The 19,094-nt window shown below is 54.5% G+C and overlaps 2 protein-coding genes across 5 annotated transcripts; one reads left to right on the top strand and one right to left on the bottom strand.

Moving 5' to 3' along the window:
• Positions 1–338: 338 nt before the first annotated feature.
• On the bottom strand, positions 339–2,626 carry LOC139684125 (olfactory receptor 14A16-like). The gene is made up of 2 exons (XM_071579720.1): positions 2,576–2,626; positions 339–1,318 (listed from the first exon to the last, which is right to left on the bottom strand). Exon 2 carries the CDS (start codon positions 1,293–1,295, stop codon positions 339–341), a length of 957 nt encoding a protein of 318 aa, XP_071435821.1. The 5' UTR covers positions 1,296–1,318; positions 2,576–2,626.
• A 9,657-nt stretch (positions 2,627–12,283) lies between these two features.
• On the top strand, positions 12,284–18,927 carry LOC139684127 (scavenger receptor cysteine-rich domain-containing group B protein-like). Of its 4 annotated transcripts, XM_071579724.1 has the most exons (8): positions 12,284–12,305; positions 12,843–12,983; positions 13,577–13,664; positions 14,124–14,492; positions 15,080–15,409; positions 16,194–16,511; positions 17,381–17,500; positions 18,503–18,927. In XM_071579724.1, exons 3-8 carry the CDS (start codon positions 13,577–13,579, stop codon positions 18,553–18,555), a joined length of 1,278 nt encoding a protein of 425 aa, XP_071435825.1. In that variant the 5' UTR covers positions 12,284–12,305; positions 12,843–12,983; the 3' UTR covers positions 18,556–18,927. The 4 variants fall into 4 exon arrangements, with proteins under 4 accessions (XP_071435825.1, XP_071435824.1, XP_071435823.1 ...); XM_071579723.1 differs by lacking the exons at positions 12,284–12,305; positions 12,843–12,983 and adding an exon at positions 13,083–13,223; XM_071579722.1 differs by lacking the exons at positions 12,284–12,305; positions 12,843–12,983 and adding an exon at positions 13,085–13,199 and having other exon boundaries at positions 18,503–18,926.
• The last annotated feature ends 167 nt before the right edge of the window (positions 18,928–19,094 follow it).

Raw genomic sequence — 19,094 nt, 5'->3', positions numbered from 1 at the left:
GCTCTGATGCTTCCTGGCAGTGCTGCTCTGCTGGGACACTTTTCTCCTTCATCTTTAAGGTCTCAGAGGAAGGATCATTGCAATAGAAGTCACTAGAAGGTTCTTTATTTTGTTTAAATGCACAGAGAGAAGATAGCCTCCTTTACCCAGTCTGTGGGTCGCATCAACTGGGATAGATGTATCATTGGGAAAAAACAAATAAACATAGAAATATTAAAAACATAACGTGGAAAATACAATACAAAGTCAAAGAATGCAAAGAAAAAAACCAAGTTCATAACCAATATAGACAAAATGTAGAAAACCGGCTTGACCTGCAACAAGTTACATTCTGAATGCTAGGAGGAAGACAACAGGCAGTTTGTTGCTTCAGAAAAGCATCCAGACATCATTTTCCTCAGAGCATCCTTGAGCTCCTGGTTCCTCAGGCTGTAGATGAGGGGGTTCAGTGTTGGAGGCACCACCGAGTACAGAACTGACAATGCCAGATCAAGGGATGGGGAGGAGATGGAGGGAGGCTTCAGGTAGGAAAACATGCCAGTGCTGAGAAACAGGGAGACCACAGCCAGGTGAGGGAGGCACGTGGAAAAGGCTTTGTGTCGTCCCTGCTCAGAGGGGATCCTCAGCACAGCCCTGAAGATCTGCACATAGGAGAAAACTATGAAAACAAAACAGCCAAATCCTAAACAGGCACTAACCCCAATGAGTCCATGTTCCCTGAAGTAGGAGTGTGAGCAGGAGAGCTTGAGGATGTGGGGAATTTCACAGAAGAACTGGCCCAGGGCATTGCCCTGGCACAAGGACAAGGAAAATGTATTGGCTGTGTGCAGCAGAGAGTAGAGAAATCCAGTGGCCCAGGCAGCTGCTGCCATGTGGGCACAAGCTCTGCTGCCCAGGAGGGTCCCGTAGTGCAGGGGTTTGCAGATGGCAACGTAGCGGTCGTAGCACATGATGGTGAGGAGGGAAAGCTCTGCTGACATAAAGAACATAAATAGAAAGACCTGTGTGACACATCCCATGTAGGAGATGTCCCTGGTGCCCCAGAGGGAGTTGTGCATGGCTTTGGGGACAGTGGTGCAGATGGAGCCCAGGTCTGTGAGGGACAGGTTGAGCAGGAAGAAGTGCATGGGGGTGTGCAGGTGGTGGTCAGAGGCTACGGCGCTGATGATGAGGCCGTTGCCCAGGAGGGGAGCCAGGGAGATGCCCAGGAAGAGCCACAAGAGCAGGAGCTGCAGCTGCCACGTGTCTGCCAATGGCAGAAGGAGGAAGTGGCTGATGGAGCTGCTGTTGGTCATGAGCTTCCCCTGAGTATTAGCACCTGTCAAGGAGAAAAAATCATTGACATGTTACTGTAGAGCTGTCTGAAAATAATCTATTCCAGTGCTCATGTAAATGCCCCAAATTGCCTCTTCCTCTTTCACAAAGATCTTACATCCTGACTGCAGAGTCTTTCAGACTCATTGCCCAGAGCTCTCACTTGAGCTGCAAAAAAAAGACAGCATGAAGAGGAAAAAATGTAGAAATTACCCCACACTTCTCTGGAGGCCTTACAGGGACAAGGAGATGAGCAAAGGGAGTTTCTCCTCATCAGGGCTCTGTCTGCCAAGGATGTAACTCCTGCCACTGACCTCATGGCCTTGCTGGTAAAGGCTCTGCTGGGTGGTGGAGGACATCACGGGCTTGTTTGTGAGAAGAAAGCAGGAGTGCAGGGAATTGCCAGAGCTTCCCTAAACCCCCTGCGAGGGCACTTCAGCAGCAGCTCCCTCTCACTCCCTGGCCAGGGCTCTGCTGCCTCGAACGTTCCCTGCAGCTGCTTCCCTGTGCCCAGGGCTGGGCCCTGGCAGTGCTCCCAGAGCTCATCCCAGCCCTGGGTGCTCAGCTCTGCCCTGCAGAGCCCTCCCAGCACAGGGCACTGCCCAGGGACTGCTCTAGCTGTGCAGGCTTTGATGGAAACAGAGCAACCCTGAGGAGCCTGAAAAATCAATACTGATGGTTTGTGTATCTGGAGGATTTCGAATCCTACCAGGCTTGTTCACTAAGTACATAACTGCAATAGATTTGAAATTTCAGTGCCTCCTCCTGAAATGAAAATTTAATTTCTACTTTTTATAGGCCAGATAACCCAGAGAAAAAGACTATAAGAACAGGATTATTCCCTTTGAGGCAGCCCCTGCCTTTCCGTGCTTTTGAAAAATATCCTGTGAAATGTCCTGTTCTGCTGTCCAGCTCCAAGAAACCACAATCCATGGAGCACCTTATCCACAAAAAAACCAGACTCCAGTGATTGCTCCTGTCTCCAGCCCTTCTCCGCAGCCCTGTGAGCAGCTCCCTGGGCCTGCTGAGAGCTGACCCTGGCAGGCAGCAGAGTCCCTGCCCCAGCACAGCGCCCTGGGCTGCAGGACCCTGCTTTGCACCACAGCCCTGGGCACCCCTGGCTGCACCCCCCAGCTCCACAGTTATTTCAAAGTGCCCCCCAACAGCCTCCTCCTCACACATCTCAACAGCTGGGGTTGTTCCAGCTTTAGAAGTTGCCTCCAGGAGGTGCCCCTGCATTGTCCTTCACCCACATACTCACCATGTCCAACACTGCAATGATTTCTCCTTCAGTGAGCTCTGACTCTTCCTCCCAATGCTGAGCCCCTTTAAGTTCTGTCTGTGCCCTGCTCATGTCCCTGAGACACCCTGGCAGTGCCCTGAGCCCTGCTGGGCTGTGCACAGGAGCTGCTCCTGGGCAGAGCTGTCTCTCTGCAGCACTGCCACTTGCCAGGAGCTCCCTGTGTGCCAGGAGCCCGGCCCAGCTCAGCAGCACAGCAACAGCCCAGGGCATTTAATGACCCTCTGGGGAGTTTGATGTTGTTTACATCAGACTCAGTACACATGAGTAAGTTCAAACAACTTCTCTAGGAGTCAAAGTGAGTTTGAAACACTAAAATTTCTTGTAGTCTAATGGGTCCCACTGAGGTAGGCAACCGAGAAAGTGTTCCCAGATTCCAGTTAGAACAGAAAATTGGAAAAAGTGATGTCAAGTATGGACAAGCAAGGGAAAGGTGTGTCTGATGCTGAGGAAACCTGGATGTGTTTCACAATCATAAGGGTCAAGCCCTGACCCCTAGACCCTGGGAAAGCAAATCCCGTCCCTTCTCATTCCTCAGGCCTCTTCCCAGGGCACTGGGATGTGGGGATGTACAGTCCCAAGGGCAGGATTATGGGGTGACACCTCCCAGACTGCTGAGCAGGGACAAGGAGGCAATGAGGCCCCAGGGCTGCAAGGGTCACTTGTCTCCTCATGCCATCAGTGGCACACACAGCAGCCATGGCCAAAGGCCTGCACAAGTTGGCTCTGGCAGGGCCTTTCAGCTTCTGCACATCCCTGTCTCCTCTCCAGCCCAGACTGTCCTACAGTGTCCATGCCCTGCCCCTTTCCCTGCAGGCTGTTGTCATCCCCCTGACTGCCCCACCTGGCTGGCACCTTCCTGCACTGACATCTCTCCCTCCTCCCTGGCTCTGCATTGACACATAAACCCTTGGGCTGATCCAGACTCCTTCTGGGTGAGGTGTTCCACTACATCACTGTTCAAAGAGGGAAATTCCTTTCTCCTTGTGCCAGTAGGGACCGCCTCAGCTCCCTTTGTTGGCATTATTTCTTTCTCATGCTGTTTCTCACTACAAAGAAAAGCTCCACCACCTCTGGGGGAGAGCACTTCAAGCACTCTCAGGCTTCTGTGCTCTACTCAGTCTCCACACCACTGAGCCCAGAGCTTTCAGTCCTTATATTGGTCAACTGCTTGAGGCCTCTAAGTACCTTCACGGGCCCTCTCTGTGTCCTCTCCAAGGTGTTTAGCCATGACAATGCAGAGCTGCTTGTCCAGGAAAGACAGAGTGACACTTTGTGCCAAGGGTTGTATTGGCAGAAGGCACAGTAAGTGAAACTGAACGAGGGGAGATTTACATGGGATGTAAGGAAGAAATATTTTATGATGAGGGTGGCAGGAACCTTGAAGAGGTTGCCCACTAAATGGAAACCCCATCTCTGGAGGTGTCCAGGGTTGGGAGCTTTGTGCAACCTGAAGTATTGGAAGGGGTCCCTGGATAATGGCAGGGAAAGTTGGACTAGAGACTCTGTAAGGTCTCTTCCAACTCAAGCCATTTTATCGTTTCCTTTCTGTATCTCCAATTCTTTCTCCACAGGGCTGCAAATACCTCCATACACTGTGTTGGGCATTTTAATGTGACTTAATCCCCATCACTATAAAAATCAAAGATTTGCAATTTTAGAGACATGAATTTCCAGGTTTTGGGGGGAACCATTCAAATCTCAAGAATTACAAGGGAACTAAGAGAAATTTACAGGCTCACCAAGTGGTCAATGGCAGAGCCTCCCAGGATGACCTTGCAGCCAAGGTTGGGCATTTGTGTCTCAGGGGTAGAGACTCATGACAGGCAGCCAGGAAGGGCATTTGGGGACTGTGAAAGACTTGTCATGGGACATTTAGAAAAAAAAATACTAGAATAGAAGGGCGGGGGGGGACACATTGCAGTTTTTGGTGCAACAAGTATAAGAAAACAGTGAGAAAAAGGAGACGGAAGGAGCTAGTCATGTGTAAACAGGTGACTGGTCAGTGCCCATCCCTGGCCATGCCTTGCAACTGATCCCCACAGCCTGTCCTGTTTTCTTAATCCCTCAATTGCCAAGAACTCTCTGGGACAAGGAATCTCTGTTCTCTGGGTATGGAGGGAGGTCCAAGTGCCAACCACTGGAGTCGGAACCATAAATCATCAGATCTTGTGTTCTTTGGGAGCCCAGACACTGGTGAGACTGGTGTGTGTGCACAGAACACTGGTGTGGGTGGGCGGGTGGGTGGAGGTAACCACCAGAGAACATCAAACCAGAGAAACTAGTGAGTGGCAGAGACCTGGGAGCCTCTGTCTGAGATCATCTTCTGGAGGGATCCACATTGTCTGGGTGTCTCAGAAGCTCTGCATCTTGTCCTGACATGGCAGAGCACACAAACAGCCCATCCCTCTGTCCCTTTCTCCACTCACTGTGCTTTGGTTCAGCCCAGAACCCTTCCAAGGTCCCTTCCAGGATGAGTCCCTGGCATTTTTTTCCCCCTTGGGTCTTCCCTTGCTGATACAGAATCTGTGGGGCAGCAGAGCTGGGCCAGTGCAGGGGCAGGGCTGGCTGTGACAGGGGCCATGAAGCCACTGCCAGGAGGTGACAGCAAGGACAGTCTGCAAAGAACAAATGTAGATATGGGGACTTTGTTGGAATTAAGAGGCCATTGGGACATTGGAGAACCTCTTGGAATCAAGGAGCCAGTCACAGTGCAGAATCTCATGGACAATGAACTACTGTGACACTTCAGGGCTTCGTGGAACCAAAAGAACCCTAGGAGAGTGAGAAACCTAATGGAATCAAGGACCAACTGTGACACTGCAGAACCTCATAGAACCAAAGGATCTCTGAGAGACTGTGGAACCTCATGGAATCAAACAGCCATTGTGACACTGCAGAGCCTCATGGAACAAAAGGGAACTGGGGGTACTGCAGAAACTCATGAAATCAAGTGGCCATTGTGAAGTGAGGGACCTCACAGAAGCAAAGGAACGCTGAGACATTTTGGAACTTTCTGAAATCAAGGAGCCAGTGTGACACTGCAGGGTGTCATGGAATCCAGAGGCCATTGGAACACTTAAATACCCCATGGAATCAAGGGGCCATTGTGACACTGGGGAACCTCATGGAATCCATGTGGTAGGAAACCACCGGGGGTGGAAAGCTGCTGTGTGGAGTCCCACATGACAGGTCGTTGAGGCTGCTGAAGGAGAGGGCAAGTCAAGCCAATGTGCAGAAGTGAAAGCCATCCCAGCAGCTCTAAAGATGCTGGATGAGAGCAGTGGTCTGGACTGTGTCTCTGCACTGACTCTTGGGTGGGGCCTGATGCCTTGTGGGCGTGGCTACAGCAATGGAAGAATAGCAACTGACAATGCCAGGGCAAACCCACCTGGGCTGCTGCACTGGGACAGGACATCTCTGCATGGGGGAAAACATGACTCTGAAGGGGCATCATGTTGGTGCTCACATGGCCAAAAATTGTGCCACTGAAGAGCATCAGAGCAATGAGCAAATGGATAAGGCTGCCAAGACTGAAATAACCCAGGTAGACTTGCACAGGCAGCAGAAGGGTGAGCTATTTATAGCCCAGTGGGCTCATGGAACATCAGGACATCTGGGAAGAGATGGGACACCCAGATGGGCTTGTGATCAAGGGGTGGACCTGACCACAGAGGCCATCACACAGGTTATTCATGGTTGTGAAACATGTGCTGCAATCTGTCACATGAAAAGGGGAGATTTTCTCGACCCTCAGACCTCACCAGTCCGTCAGTGCCCCGTTCTGGGGACCCTTCACCCAACAGTCCTGCTGCATCAGAGGGTGATTCAAATGCCCCTTCCAGAGGGCTGAACCAGCAGCACAAGGGAGACCCCTCAGTGTGTCTTCCCACTTTTTTCCAGTGTGTTCCTGCTGCAGCAGCTGCAGTGCCCAGGAAGGACTCACATGGACAGTTTACAGAATAACACTGTTTATTAAGATAAAATTGTGATAAGTTAAGGTTTGAAGATCGTCAATGACAGTATCTGACTGCAAATATGGATTTAAAGTAATACCCAGACAAGCTCCAATCCCAATAAAAGTATCAGAGTGTGCAGAGCACAGTTCTTACCCAACAGGTCCCTGTGGGGCAGAGACAGGTCCAGCCCTGCAGTTGTGATGAAGTCTTCCCTCACTTATGACCCATTCCTGAAGTACTTTTATACTATTTCTTTATGTTTAGGTGGAGCCTGAGTGACTTTAGTCATAAATACCTTTGTTTCTGATTGGTGTAAGTTCTCTCACTTTGCCTTTAAGGATCGAGAAAAAAATGCAGATACCCATTTGGGGGTGGTTGTAACTCTGGTATGGAGGTGTGTGTTAATATTACAATCAGGTTTCAATGAACCAAGCTCATTCAAGGACAGAGGTTTCCCTGCAGTTGTTGGCTCAGCAGCAGGACATTCCCTCCTCTGTCCCTGGGCTGGCAGGGACTGTGCACTTTATCAGGTGCAAAGTCCCCCCCGACTTCCCACAGAGCTCCCCAAGGTGTCTCCACTCTCCCCACCTCTGTTCCATCCCCTGGGCAGGTGCTGACTGTCATGTGAGAAATCCTCATGGAGCTGCCACTGTCCCATCCAGGGAGGAGTAGCTACATTTTACCCTGGAATTACCACTACAGTTTGTTTTGGCATAAGAACAGAACTTCATTCCTCTAATTTTAACATTCAGAAATCTTCCCTCAGGAACCAAAGGGACCCTGGGACTCAGCAGAGCATCATGGAATCAATTACAACACTCCAGGGCATCATGGAATTAAAAGGAATCATTGGAAAACATGGAACCTCATGGAATCAGCAGGCAACTGTCACCTTGTGGAAGGTCATGGAACCAAAAAGCCATAGTGACACTGTGGAGCCCTCATGGAATCACAAATCCATTGTGACACTGCAGAGCCTCACAGAATCAAGAGATCATTGTGGAACTACACGGCCTTATGGAACCAAAGGAACCCTGGGACACTGTGGAAACTCACGGAATCAAGGGCCCATTGTGACACTCCAGGGCCTCATGGAAACCAAGGAATCCTGGGACATTGTGGACCCTGATGTAACCATCAGGCAATTGTTGTACTGTGGGGTCTCATGGAATAAAAGGCACCTGTGAGACACTGGATTATTATAATAATTATCAACTCAGACCAACTCACTTATGATAAGGGGAGTTGAAGGGGCAGGTTAAATATTCCAAAGGTGAGGTGGTGCCCTGTTCCATACCCCAGCCTCCTGGAGACTCCTTGGGCAGCCCTGGAGCAGCTGTCAGTCAAAGGCAGCCCAGGAGCACGGCTCCATAGCACTGCCCCATAGCACTGCCCATCCCACATGCCCTGGAGCCCCTAACCCAGCCCATACCAGCTGTAGCACACCAGGAGCACTGCCCCTCACCCTCCCCAGAGCTCCAGAGTGGCCACTGGGCCAGAAGTTCCCCCTGGGGTGAGTGGCCACAGGGGGCAGAGCAAAGCAAATGAGCACGGTGGGGCCATTGTGTGGTCAGACCCTCCCATCTGGACACGTGGAAGCTGGATTTGCATGAGACTGTGGGTGGCAGCTCTAATTCTCTCTTTTTCTCTTTTTTCTTTACTTCTTCTCTTAATCTGCTTTCCTCACATTTTGGGTAATTCAAAACCAAGTAGGTTGGATTCTCCTGACTTGTATGGGTTAGCATGTGCTAAGCCAATGCTCTGTGGAATGCTCTGTTCTGGTTGAATGTTGCCCTTTAAACTTTTGATAAGCTCCCTTATTTTGAAAATTTGCCAGTAAAAGTGTGTTATTTGACATCCAGAGAAAACATGTGTAGCATCTTCTCCCTTGTGGTCTCTCTCAATGTATTTAAGAACTGAAGGATCTTTTAAAATATCAGGAGGGCAGATATTTTTTGTGCCTTGTACCTTTTTTAAAGTAAAATTCCTTTGATGAGCTCATAGGTCCAACCTGAGTCTTATAGTCACCATCCCTGGAAGTGTTCAAAAAACATTAAGCTGTGGCACTTGGGGACATGGTTCAGTGGTGAAGATGCCAGTGACAGTTTAATGATTGGACTACATGATCTTAGAGGTCTTTTCCAAGCTTAAAAATTCTATGATTCTCTGGTGACTCAACCACTTCCATGGACATTCTGTTCCAATGCTTGATAACCTTCAGTCATCCCTCTTATGATGCACTCAAAGAACACACCAATGATTTTCACAGTGTTCCTGGATCACAAGATGTCCAAAGCCAAGGCCATTTCCATCAGCACCTTGTTCTTCCTGCACATCAGAGTCACCTGAAGCCTCCAGGCCCTCCATGCTGGCAGAGACACCAGAGGCAGCCAAGCCCTGCCCTGCCAGGCTGCACAGCCCAGCCCTGTGTCTCTCTGGCCTTGGGCACAGCAGGCTTTGCTCTGCTCAGGGGCACCTCAGTCTCTCTTCCATTGCCATGTGCCACCCACCCCAGCAGGCTCTGGAGCAAACCAGGGCTGGGCCCCAGCACCTCTCTGCTCTGACAGAAAGAACCTGCAGTCAGGGAGAGGCAGAGGACAAAGTCTTGTTTAACCAGCCTGAGGAATTAATGGGATCAGTGACCTCATGTATTACTGGGGACTTTAATGACCCTGTGTATCAGTTTTGGTAGCAGTGAGGGGGCTGCAGGTTTTACTCAGGTAAGAAGAGGTCAGGAGTTGATTCCATGCCAGACAGAGCCAGTTTCAGGCGACTCCAAAATGGACCAGCCAGTGCCCAAAGCTGAGCCAATAAGCAATTCTACTGGCACCTCTGTGATAACCCTTTAGAGAAAGGATAAAATCCAGGGTGCTGTAACCGAGAGGGGAGTGTGGGAAATGTGAGAGAAACAACCCTGCAGGCACCAAGGTGAGGGAAGAAGGAGGAGGAGTGAGAGAGAGCCTTGGTGGGCACCTGGAAGTCAAAAGCCAACCCCCAGTCCCCGACAGTCACAGCTCAGCACAAAAGCTCCTTTATGTCTGGAGGTTCTTTGCAGCAGCTTTTTAGCAGAGCTGCCACATGGGCCAGCAAAGGTGATGCTGAGCTGGCTCTGAAACCTGTGTGAGCCTTGCAAGCCCTGGATGCAGTGGAATGATGGGAAAGTTTTAGTAGGAAGGGACCTTTGAAGTTCATCTAATCCAACCCCTCTGCAATGAGCAGAAACGTACAACTGTATCAGGGTGCACAGAGACCCATCCAACCTGCCCTTGAACATTTCCAGCGATGAGGCATCACCCGCCGACACAGCATGTGACAGTGTTTCACCACCCTCACTGCACAGGGGAGACACACGGGTGGCACAGGTGGGACAGGTGAGGGGGAATGGGATCGGGGCAGTCCCGGTGCTGGAGCCAGCCCAACAAGGAGGTGACTGAGGCTGGCACACATGGCACTGGTAAGACACACAGGTGAGACAGGTGGGACAGGTGGCACAGGTGGCACAGGTGGGACAGGTGAGGGGAAATGGGCCCTCCCAGAGCTGGACCCATCCCAAGCAAGATGCCCAAATGTGCCCATGACCCGCCCAGGTGCCCCCGTGTCCCACCCAGGTGTGTTCCCAGCCAGCCCAGGTGTGCCCATATTCCCGCCCAGGTGCCTCCCCAGACCCCACAGGTGTGCCCACATCCCACCCAGGTGTGCCCATATCCTGCCCAGGTGTCTCCTCAGCCCCCACAGGTGTGCCCCCATCCCATTCAGATGTGTCCCCTCACCCTGCCCAGGTGCTCCTCCTGCCCTGCACACTTCACCTCGTCCAGCCAGACGGGCCCCTGTCCCTTGCCGTACCTAGTGCCAGGTGCCAGCAACCACAGATGCCCACAGCTCACCTGGTGACAGGTGACCTCAGCCACACCCCAGCCATCGTCACACATGGTGCCCCAGATGAGGTTGTGCAGCAGCTCCACCCACCCTGAGCAGGCGTCAGGACCCCCCCGGAGCCGCATTGGGACCCCCTCCGGGGACAGGCACACACCTGGGCACAGGTGACGGCAGAGATGGGGCCATACACCTGTCCTGTGTGCCACATCTGTCCTGGATAACACACCTGGCCTGGAATCCAGGTGGGTTCTTACCCCCGGAGCCGCACTGGGACCTCTCCGGGGATGGGCACACACCTGGGCACCGGTGAGGGCAGAGGTGAGTGGGACAGGTGAGGGCGCAGGTCAGGCCACACACCTGTCATGTGTCCCACACCTGTCCTAGACAAGTGAGGCAAAGTGGGAGTAACTGTGAAAAATTGGGAAAATTGGGAAAAACTGGGGGGAAAGGAAGGAAAAGTTTGGGGAAAATTGGGAAAATTGAGGGAAAAAAGAGGAAAAATGAAAAAAGGAGGAAAATTGAGGGGAAATTGGGGGCAAAATGGGAAAATTGGGGAAAAAAAAGAGAAGAAAGAGAGGAAAAGGAAAAAAAGGAGAAAAAGAGGGAAATTGAGAGAAATTTGGGGGAATTGGGGGAAAATTGGAGGAAAAGTGGGAACAAGGAGAGGAAATTGGGGGGAAATTGGAGAAATTTAGGAAAAAAATGAGGAAAAATAAGTGGGGATAATTGGGGGGAAAATGATGACGGGAGGAAAAATGGGGGAAAGTGGTGAAAAATTAGGGGAAACTGGGAAAAACTGGGAAAAGTGGAGAAATAGCAAAAGTGGGAGGAAATTGGGGAAAAGTGAGGAAATTTGAGGTAAATTGGGGAAAAGTGTGAATCGGAGGAAAAATGAGGGAAATTGTGGGATGGGGAGAAAAAGTGGGAAAAGGGAAGAAATTTGGAGGAAATGAGGGGAAATGGGGGAAAATGATGGAAAAATTTTGGTAAATTTGGGAAGAGAGGAAAAAATGATGGGGAAAATTGAAAAAAATGGGGGAAATTTGGGAAAAATGAGGGAAATTGGGAAACAGGAGGAAAAATGAATGAAAATTGGGAAAAAGGGAGAGAAAATGAGGGAAAATTTGGGGATGGGGAAAAAGTGGGAAATGGGAAGAAATTGAGGAAAATGAGGGGGGAAGGGGGGAAATTTGGGGAAAATTATAGGAAAAATTGGGGCAAAATGGAGAAAAATTATGGGATGGGGAGGAACAGTGGGAAAAGGCAGAAAATTTGGGGTGAAATGGGGAAAAATGATGGAAAAATATGGGTCAGTTTGGTAAAAGAGAGGGGGAAATGTGGGGAAAATGGGGAAAGTAAGGAAAAAAGAGGCAAAATTGGGGAAAGGGAGGGGAAAATGGGGGGAAATGGAAGGGGGAAATGAGGGAAATTGTAAAAAGTTTGTGGAAAGGGGAGAAAAAATTGGGGAAAAAGGTAGAAATTTGGGGGCAAATTGAGGAAAATTTCGGTAAATTTGGGAAAAATGATAGAATAGATGAGGGAGACAGTGAGAAAAGTTAAGATTAAAGTGGAGAACTTGGCAAAATTGGGAGCCGAAGGTCCCTGGGTGGGATGGGGGAGGGGAAGTCACGTGAGCTGAACCCCCACAAACAGCAACGACCCAAACCGGCGACTTTTGCCCCCAAAAAATCGATATGGGGCAGGGAAAGGGAATTTGACCCCGAGCGGGTAATTCCTGGGAAAAAATGGGCGGGAATGGGAAAAATTCCCGATTTTTTGAGGGGAAGGGGAGGGGAGGGGCGGAGGGAGAGGCGACGGGAAATTTGGGCAAAACTGGGGGGAAAAATGTTAATTTGGTGGGAAATTTGTTAATTTGGGGGAGAAATTTGTTAATTTTGGGAGGGAAATTTGTTAATTTGTGGGGGGAGGTTTCAGGATTAGGGCATAGATTTTGATTCTGGGGCAAAACTCAGTGATTTGGGGGAGAAAAATGTCGATTTGGGGGCCCAAAGTGTCAATTTTGGTGTGAAAAGCTTTTATTTACCCCTTTGGGGTAAAAGGGATAAATTTGAGGGTTAAATCCATTGATTTATGTCGATTTGGGGGCAAGAGAAATTGATTTTGGGGCAAGAGACTGATTTGGGGGTAAAAGGTGTCAATTTTGGGGGTAAAACTCTTCAATTTGGGGACAAAACTCGGCGATGTGGGGGCAAAACCTTCAAACAGGAGCAAAACTTTTCAATTTTTGGGTCAAACCCCTTCAATTTCAGGCCAAAATCTTTCAATTTGGGGTCAAAATCCTTCAATATTGGGTCCAAATTCTTCGATTTCAGACCAAAATCCATCAAATTTGGGACAAAATCCTTCAATTTTTTTTTGTCAAAATCCTTCAGTTTTGGGTTAAACCCGTCAATCTGGGGGCAAAATCCCTCAGTTTTGGGTGAAACCCACCTGCCCTCTGAGCCCTCCGATGACGTCACTCACCGGCCAGGAACGCCAGCGCCGGGAGGGTCGTCACGGCCCCTCTCCCCCAGGTTAGAGACCTACATAAGCCCCCCGTTGTGGCCCATAGCACTGGGAGGGCAACTGGGGAGGTCCCAGTTCGGCACTGGATGAACTGGGACAGTCCCAGTTTGGCCTCCGCCCCCAGGTGGCCCCGCCCCCAAGTGACCCCGGGATCGATCCAGGGATTTTTCCAGGAAAACCTGGGACAGATCCGGGACAGGGAAGGGACACCTGAGGGGTAATAGGTAAAGCTCACTTGGGGGGCTCAGGTGTGTCTTGGGGGACTCATATGTGTCTGGGGAGGCTCAGGTGTGCCTGGGGGGGCACAGGTTTGCCTGGGCGGGGGGGGCTCAGGTGAGTCTGGGGTGGCTCAGGAACGTCCGACAGGGCTCAGGTGTGTCTGGGGTGGCTCAGATATGTCTGGGGGTGCTCAGATGTGTACAAGGGGGCTCAGGTGTGTCGGGGGGGGGGCTTAGGTGTTCTTGGGGGTCCTCAAGTGGGAGGCAACTCAGGTGTGGGAGGGTCCTTAAAAGACTGGGACACTCACCTGTCCTGGACACACCTTTTCACCTGTCCTGGACCCTGGACTCACGTTCTCACCTGGGATCTCACCTGTCCTCAGATGTGCACAACAGCCATGAGGCTTTGGAGGCTCCACCTCCTTCACCTGCAGAGCCACCTGGGGCTCCTCCTCTACCTGTCCCTGGGCGGTGAGTAGGGGACACACCTGGGAGACACAAGTGTGGTGGGACAAGTGGGATGGGGATACAGCTGGACATGGGGACACACCTGGACATGACGACACACCTGAACATTGGGGCACACTTGGACATGAGGACACACCTTGACATGGAGACACACCTGGACATTGGGGCACACCTGGACATGGGGAATACTTGGACATGGGGCGCACCTGGACTTCAAGACACACCTGGACCTTGAGTAACATCTAGACCTTGAAGCACACCTGTACCTGGGGGCACACCTGGGCCTTGGGACACACCTGGGGCACACCTGGACCTCGGGGCACACTTGGGGCACAGCTTGCCACCCCCCGGGCACACCTGGGCCTTGGGCCACACCTGGGGCACACTTGGGACACACCGGGGGCACACCTGTGATACACCTCGGGCACATGTGTACCTGACCCTCCCTTCATCCTCTCCCAGTCCCACCAGGTACGACGCAGGTCCCGCCCTCACCTGTGCCCTCCCCCGTGCCCTCCCCCATGCCCGTGCGCCTGCAGGGTGGCCCCGGGCGCTGTGCCGGCCGTGTGGAGTTGCTGCACCTGCACAGGTGGGGGACCGTGTGTGGGCACACCTGGGGCCTGGCCGAGGCAGAGGTCACCTGTCGCCAGGTGGGCTGCGGCCCCGCCCTGGCAGCCCCGGGGAGGGCACATTTTGGGCAGGGGGAGGGGCCCGTCTGGCTGGACAGGGTCACCTGTGTGGGCACCGAGGACGAGCTGGGCCAGTGCCAGGTGGGGCCCTGGGGCCAGGCCAGGTGTGAGCACGACGGGGACGTGGGCGTGGTGTGTGCAGGTGAGAGGCCTGGGCTGGGGTGGGGATGGTGGGGTTACCTGGGTAGAATCACCTGAGGTCACACCTGAGCCCAGGACACTCCTGTGGCCACCTGTGGTCACCTCCCATGGTCACATCCCACAGTCACTTGTGGACCCCAAACTCCTCCTACGATCACCTGTTGGTCCTGTGGTCACACCTGAGCCCAGGACATTCCTGAGGTCACCTCCCATGGTCACCTGTTGGCCCCAGGACCCTCCTATGGCCACACCTGAGCCCAAGACCGTCCCATGGTCACCTGTTGGCCCCAGAACCCTCCTGTGGTCATGTGTGGTCACCTCCCACACTCATCTGTGAAGCCCAAACCACTCCCATGATCACCTATTAATCCTGTGGTCACACCTGAGCCCAGGACACTCCTGGGGTCACCTCCCACAGTCACCTGTTGGCTTCAGGACCCTTCCACAGTCACCTGTTGACCCCAGGACCTTCTCATGGCCACACCTGGCCCCAGGACCTTCCCACAGTCACACCTGAGCCCAAGACCCTCCCATGGTCACCTGTTGGCCCTAGGAACCCCCATGGTCACACCTGTCCCCCTTGCCCAGGTGAGGTGCCCACGGGCCGCCTGCAGGTGCGCCTGGTGAATGGCTCGACCTCATGCCAGGGGCGTGTCGAGGTGTTCCACGAGCACAAGTGGGGCACCGTGTGCGACGACACCTGGGACCTGGAGGATGCCCAGGTGATCTGCCGCCACCTGGGCTGCGGCCACGCCCTCAGTGCACCAGGCTCCGCCCACTTCGGGCGGGGCCACGACCCCATCTGGCTGGACGGGACGCACTGCACAGGTAGGGAGGCGGAGCTGGGGGACTGCCCGCTGCACACCTGGGGAGAGCACAACTGCGGGCACGGCGAGGACGCGGGCGTGGTGTGCACAGGTGAGCACGGGGAGGGCACAGGTGGACATGGGTGGAGCAGGTGGGGGCACAGGTGGGCACGGGGGGCACAGATGGGCATGGGTGGGGCATGTGATGGCAAAGGTGGGCACAGGAGGGCAGGTGGACATGGGTGGGGCAGGTGAGGGCACAGGTAAGGTGGGGAGAGGGGCTGGGAGGGGCAAAGGGCACAGGTGGGCATGGGTGGGACAGGTAGGGGCACAGGCAGGCATGGGGGGCAGGTGGGGGCAAAGGTGGGCACAGGAGAGCAGGTGGACATGGGTGGGGCAGGTGAGGGCACAGGTGAGGTGGGGAGAGGGGCTGGGAGTGGCACAGGTGGGCATGGGTGGGGCAGGTGGGGGCACAGGAGGGCATGAGGGGCGCAGGTGGGGGGGCAGGTGGGGGCAGAGATGGGGGTGGGTGGGGCAGGAGGGGCCAGGTGGGCACAAGTGGGCACAGGTGAGGTGCGTGAGGGACTAGGAGGTGCTCAGGTGGGCACAGGTGTGTCTGGTGTTGCTCAGGTGTGTCTGTGGAGGGCTCAAGTATGTCCAAGTGTGGCTCAGGTGTGACTGGTGTTGCTCAGGTGTGTCTGGGGATGCTCAGGTGTGTCTGGTGTGGCTCAGGTGTGACTGGGGATGCTCAAGTGTTTCTGCTGTTGCTCAGGTGTGTCTGGTGTTGCTCAGGTGTATGCTGGCTGTCTCCACAGCAACTCCACCATCCCTCACATGACCTGGTCAGGCACAGGTGCCCCCAGCCCATGTGTGTGATACCACTCTCCCCCCCACAGGCCCCACCCCCCTGCAGGTGAGGCTGAGGGATGGCCCCGGGCCCTGCGCGGGGCAGGTGCAGGTGCTGCACAACCACACCTGGCTGGGCGTGTGCGGCGGCACCTGGAGCCTGCTGGAGGCGCAGGTGGTGTGCAAGCAGGTGGGCTGTGGCCCTGCCCTGGCCGCGCCCCCAGGGGCTCACCTGCCCACGGGGGTGGCACTGGGAGGACTCATCTGTCAAGGCTCCGAGTGGCTGCTCCTCGAGTGCCTCCGGGACGGGGCGGGGCCTGTCACCTGTGATGCAGGTGGGGCCGAGGTGGTGTGTGAGGAGCAGGAAGGTGAGGCCCCTGTGGGGTACCTGTCAGTACCTGTCCTCACCTGTATGTCTTCACCTGCATGTCCTCACCTGTCTGCACCTGTGTGGTACTTGCCTGTACCTGTACTCACCTGCATGTCCTCATCTGTATGTCCTCACCTGTCCCCACCTGTCTGCTATGTCGGGTCCATTGCTAGGGCGGTTGCTATGGTGGGGGCTGTTGCTAGGGTGGTTGCTATAGGGGAGCCATTGCTAGTGTGGTTGCTATGGGAGGCCCGTTGGTAGGGCGGTTGCTATTGGGATGGCCCGTTGCTAGATCGGTTGCTACAGTAGACCCATTGCCAGGGCAGTTGCTATGGGGATGGCCGGTCATTAGGGAAGTTGCTATGGGGAGAGCCCATTGCCAGAATGGTTGCTATGGTGGGCCTGTTGCTAGGGCAGATGCCATGGGGAGGGCCCATTGCTAGGGCTGTTGCTATGGGGACAGTCCATTGCTAGGTTGGTTGCTATGGGCGGGCTGTTGCTAGGGCCATTCCTATGGGGATGGCCGGTTGTTAGGGTAGTTGCTGTGGGGGTCGGTTGCTAGGGCAGTTGCCATGGGGAGGGCCCATCACTAGGACAGTTGCTATGGGGGACTGTTGCTAGGGAGGTTGCTATGCAGGGCCCATTGCTAGGGCAGTTCCTATAGGGGGCCGTTGCCAGGGCATTAGCTGTGGAGGCCCATTGGTAGGGCAGTTGCTATGGGGAGAGCCCGTTGCTAGGGCAGTTGCTATGGGAGAAGCCATTGCTAGGGTGGTTGCTATGGGGCCAGACCATTTCTAGGGCGGTTGCTATGGGGAGGGACCGTTCCTGGGTCCGTTGCTATGGGGGTCTCACCTGTCTCACCTGCAGACCTGCTCGGCTCCTGTTCGGTGCTGGAGGCCCTGGTGGGGGTGGGGGGAGGGCTCTGCGGGGCCCTCCTGGGGCTCTACCTGTGGGCCAGGTGTGCTGGGCGGGGCCAGCAGCGCGCAGGTAAGGCTGGGAGGAGAGGGAGGAAGGGCACAGCCTCCCCGGAACCCCCGAAATTCCCTCCGGACCCACTAAGACCCAAAAATGCCCCTCCCAATGACACCCCCAACCTCCTCTCAAGTCCCCCCAGGGACCCCCAAACCGCCCCCCAAACCCGCCCCCAACTCCCTGCCAAGCCCTCTCAGGGATCCCCAACCCCCTCCCAAGACCCCCAAACCGCCCCCCCAATCCCCTCCCAACCACCCCCGGACCCCCCAAACCTCCCCCAAACCCTCCCTGAACCCCCTCCCAAGATCCCCCAGGATCCCCAACCCCCTCCCAAGCTCCTCCAGGTACTCCCAAACGCCCTCCCAACCCCCTCAGGGACCCCTAAACCCCTCCCAACCCCCTCCCCCCAGACTCCTCAACCCCCTCCGAAGCCTCCCCAGGGATTCCCAACCCCCTCCCACCCCCTCCAGGAATCCCCAATCCTCTCCCAAGACCACCAGGGACCCCCAAGCCCTCGCGGGTCCCCCAAACCTCCCCCAAACACCTCCCCCAACCCCCGGCTAAGCCCCACCCAGGGACCCCCCAACCCCCACCCAAACACCCCCAGGGACCTCTAACCCCCTCCCAACACCACCCCCGAGCCCCCAACCCCCTCTCAAGTCCCCTCAAGCCGCCCCAATCCCCTCCCAAGCCCTCCCAGGGACCCCCAATCCCCTCTAAAGCCCCCTCGGACCGCCCAACCCCCTCCTAACCCCTCCAGAACCCCCCAAATCTCCCCCAACCCTTTTCCCAAGACCCTCAGGGACCCCCAGCCCCCTTCCAACACCCCTCGAACCCCCTAAACCTCCCCCAATCCCCTTCAACCCCCACCCAAGCCCCCCAAGGCCCTAACCCAAGGGCCCCTCAACCCCCTCTCAACCCCCCCCTCGGCCCCCACAACTCCCACCCAAGGCCCTCAGGACTCCCCAGTTCCCTCCCAAATCCCCTCGGGCCCCCCCTGACCCCTCAGTTTTGCAGACAAGCCCCTGCTGCAGATGACAGAGGAAGGCGAGACTTCACCTGGGCCGTAGGGACCTGGAGGAGCCCCCAAAACTCACCTGGGACCCCCAAAACTTGCCTGGGACCCTCAAAAATATACTTGGGACACCCCAAAACTTACCTGGGACCCCAAAAACGCACCTGGGACCCCCCAGACTCTGCTGCTCCCCCCAAAAAATACCTGAGAGCCCCAAATATATGTGAAACACCTAAAAAAACATTAAAAAACAGTGAAGACCTTTAAAAAACATTAAAAATCGGTAAAGCCCCGTAAAAAAAGATAAAACCCAGAAAAATCCAGTAAAAATGCGGAAAACCAGGGAAAACCAGTGAAAACCAGTTAAACCCGTTAAAAACCAGCAAAACGCTTCAAACCACGACCGGGGGGCGTGGCCTGGGAGGGGGCGTGGTTTGCCCGGCAGGGGGCGTGGCCTCAGTCCGTGTTCCTGAGGGGCGTGGCTTGAGGCGGAGCGGGAACGGAGAACTCCGAAGGGGGCGTGGCCTTGTTGCGGTGTCACGGGAGGGGCGTGGCTTGACCGGAGGGGGCGTGTTCCCTGAGGGGGGCGTGACC

The sequence above is a fragment of the Pithys albifrons genome, chromosome 31 (genome assembly GCF_047495875.1).
Source record: "Pithys albifrons albifrons isolate INPA30051 chromosome 31, PitAlb_v1, whole genome shotgun sequence".
In the NCBI taxonomy this organism is placed as follows: Eukaryota; Metazoa; Chordata; class Aves; order Passeriformes; family Thamnophilidae; genus Pithys; species Pithys albifrons.
Note: the sequence above shows the minus strand (reverse complement) of the source record. Positions and strands in the feature narration are given on the sequence as shown.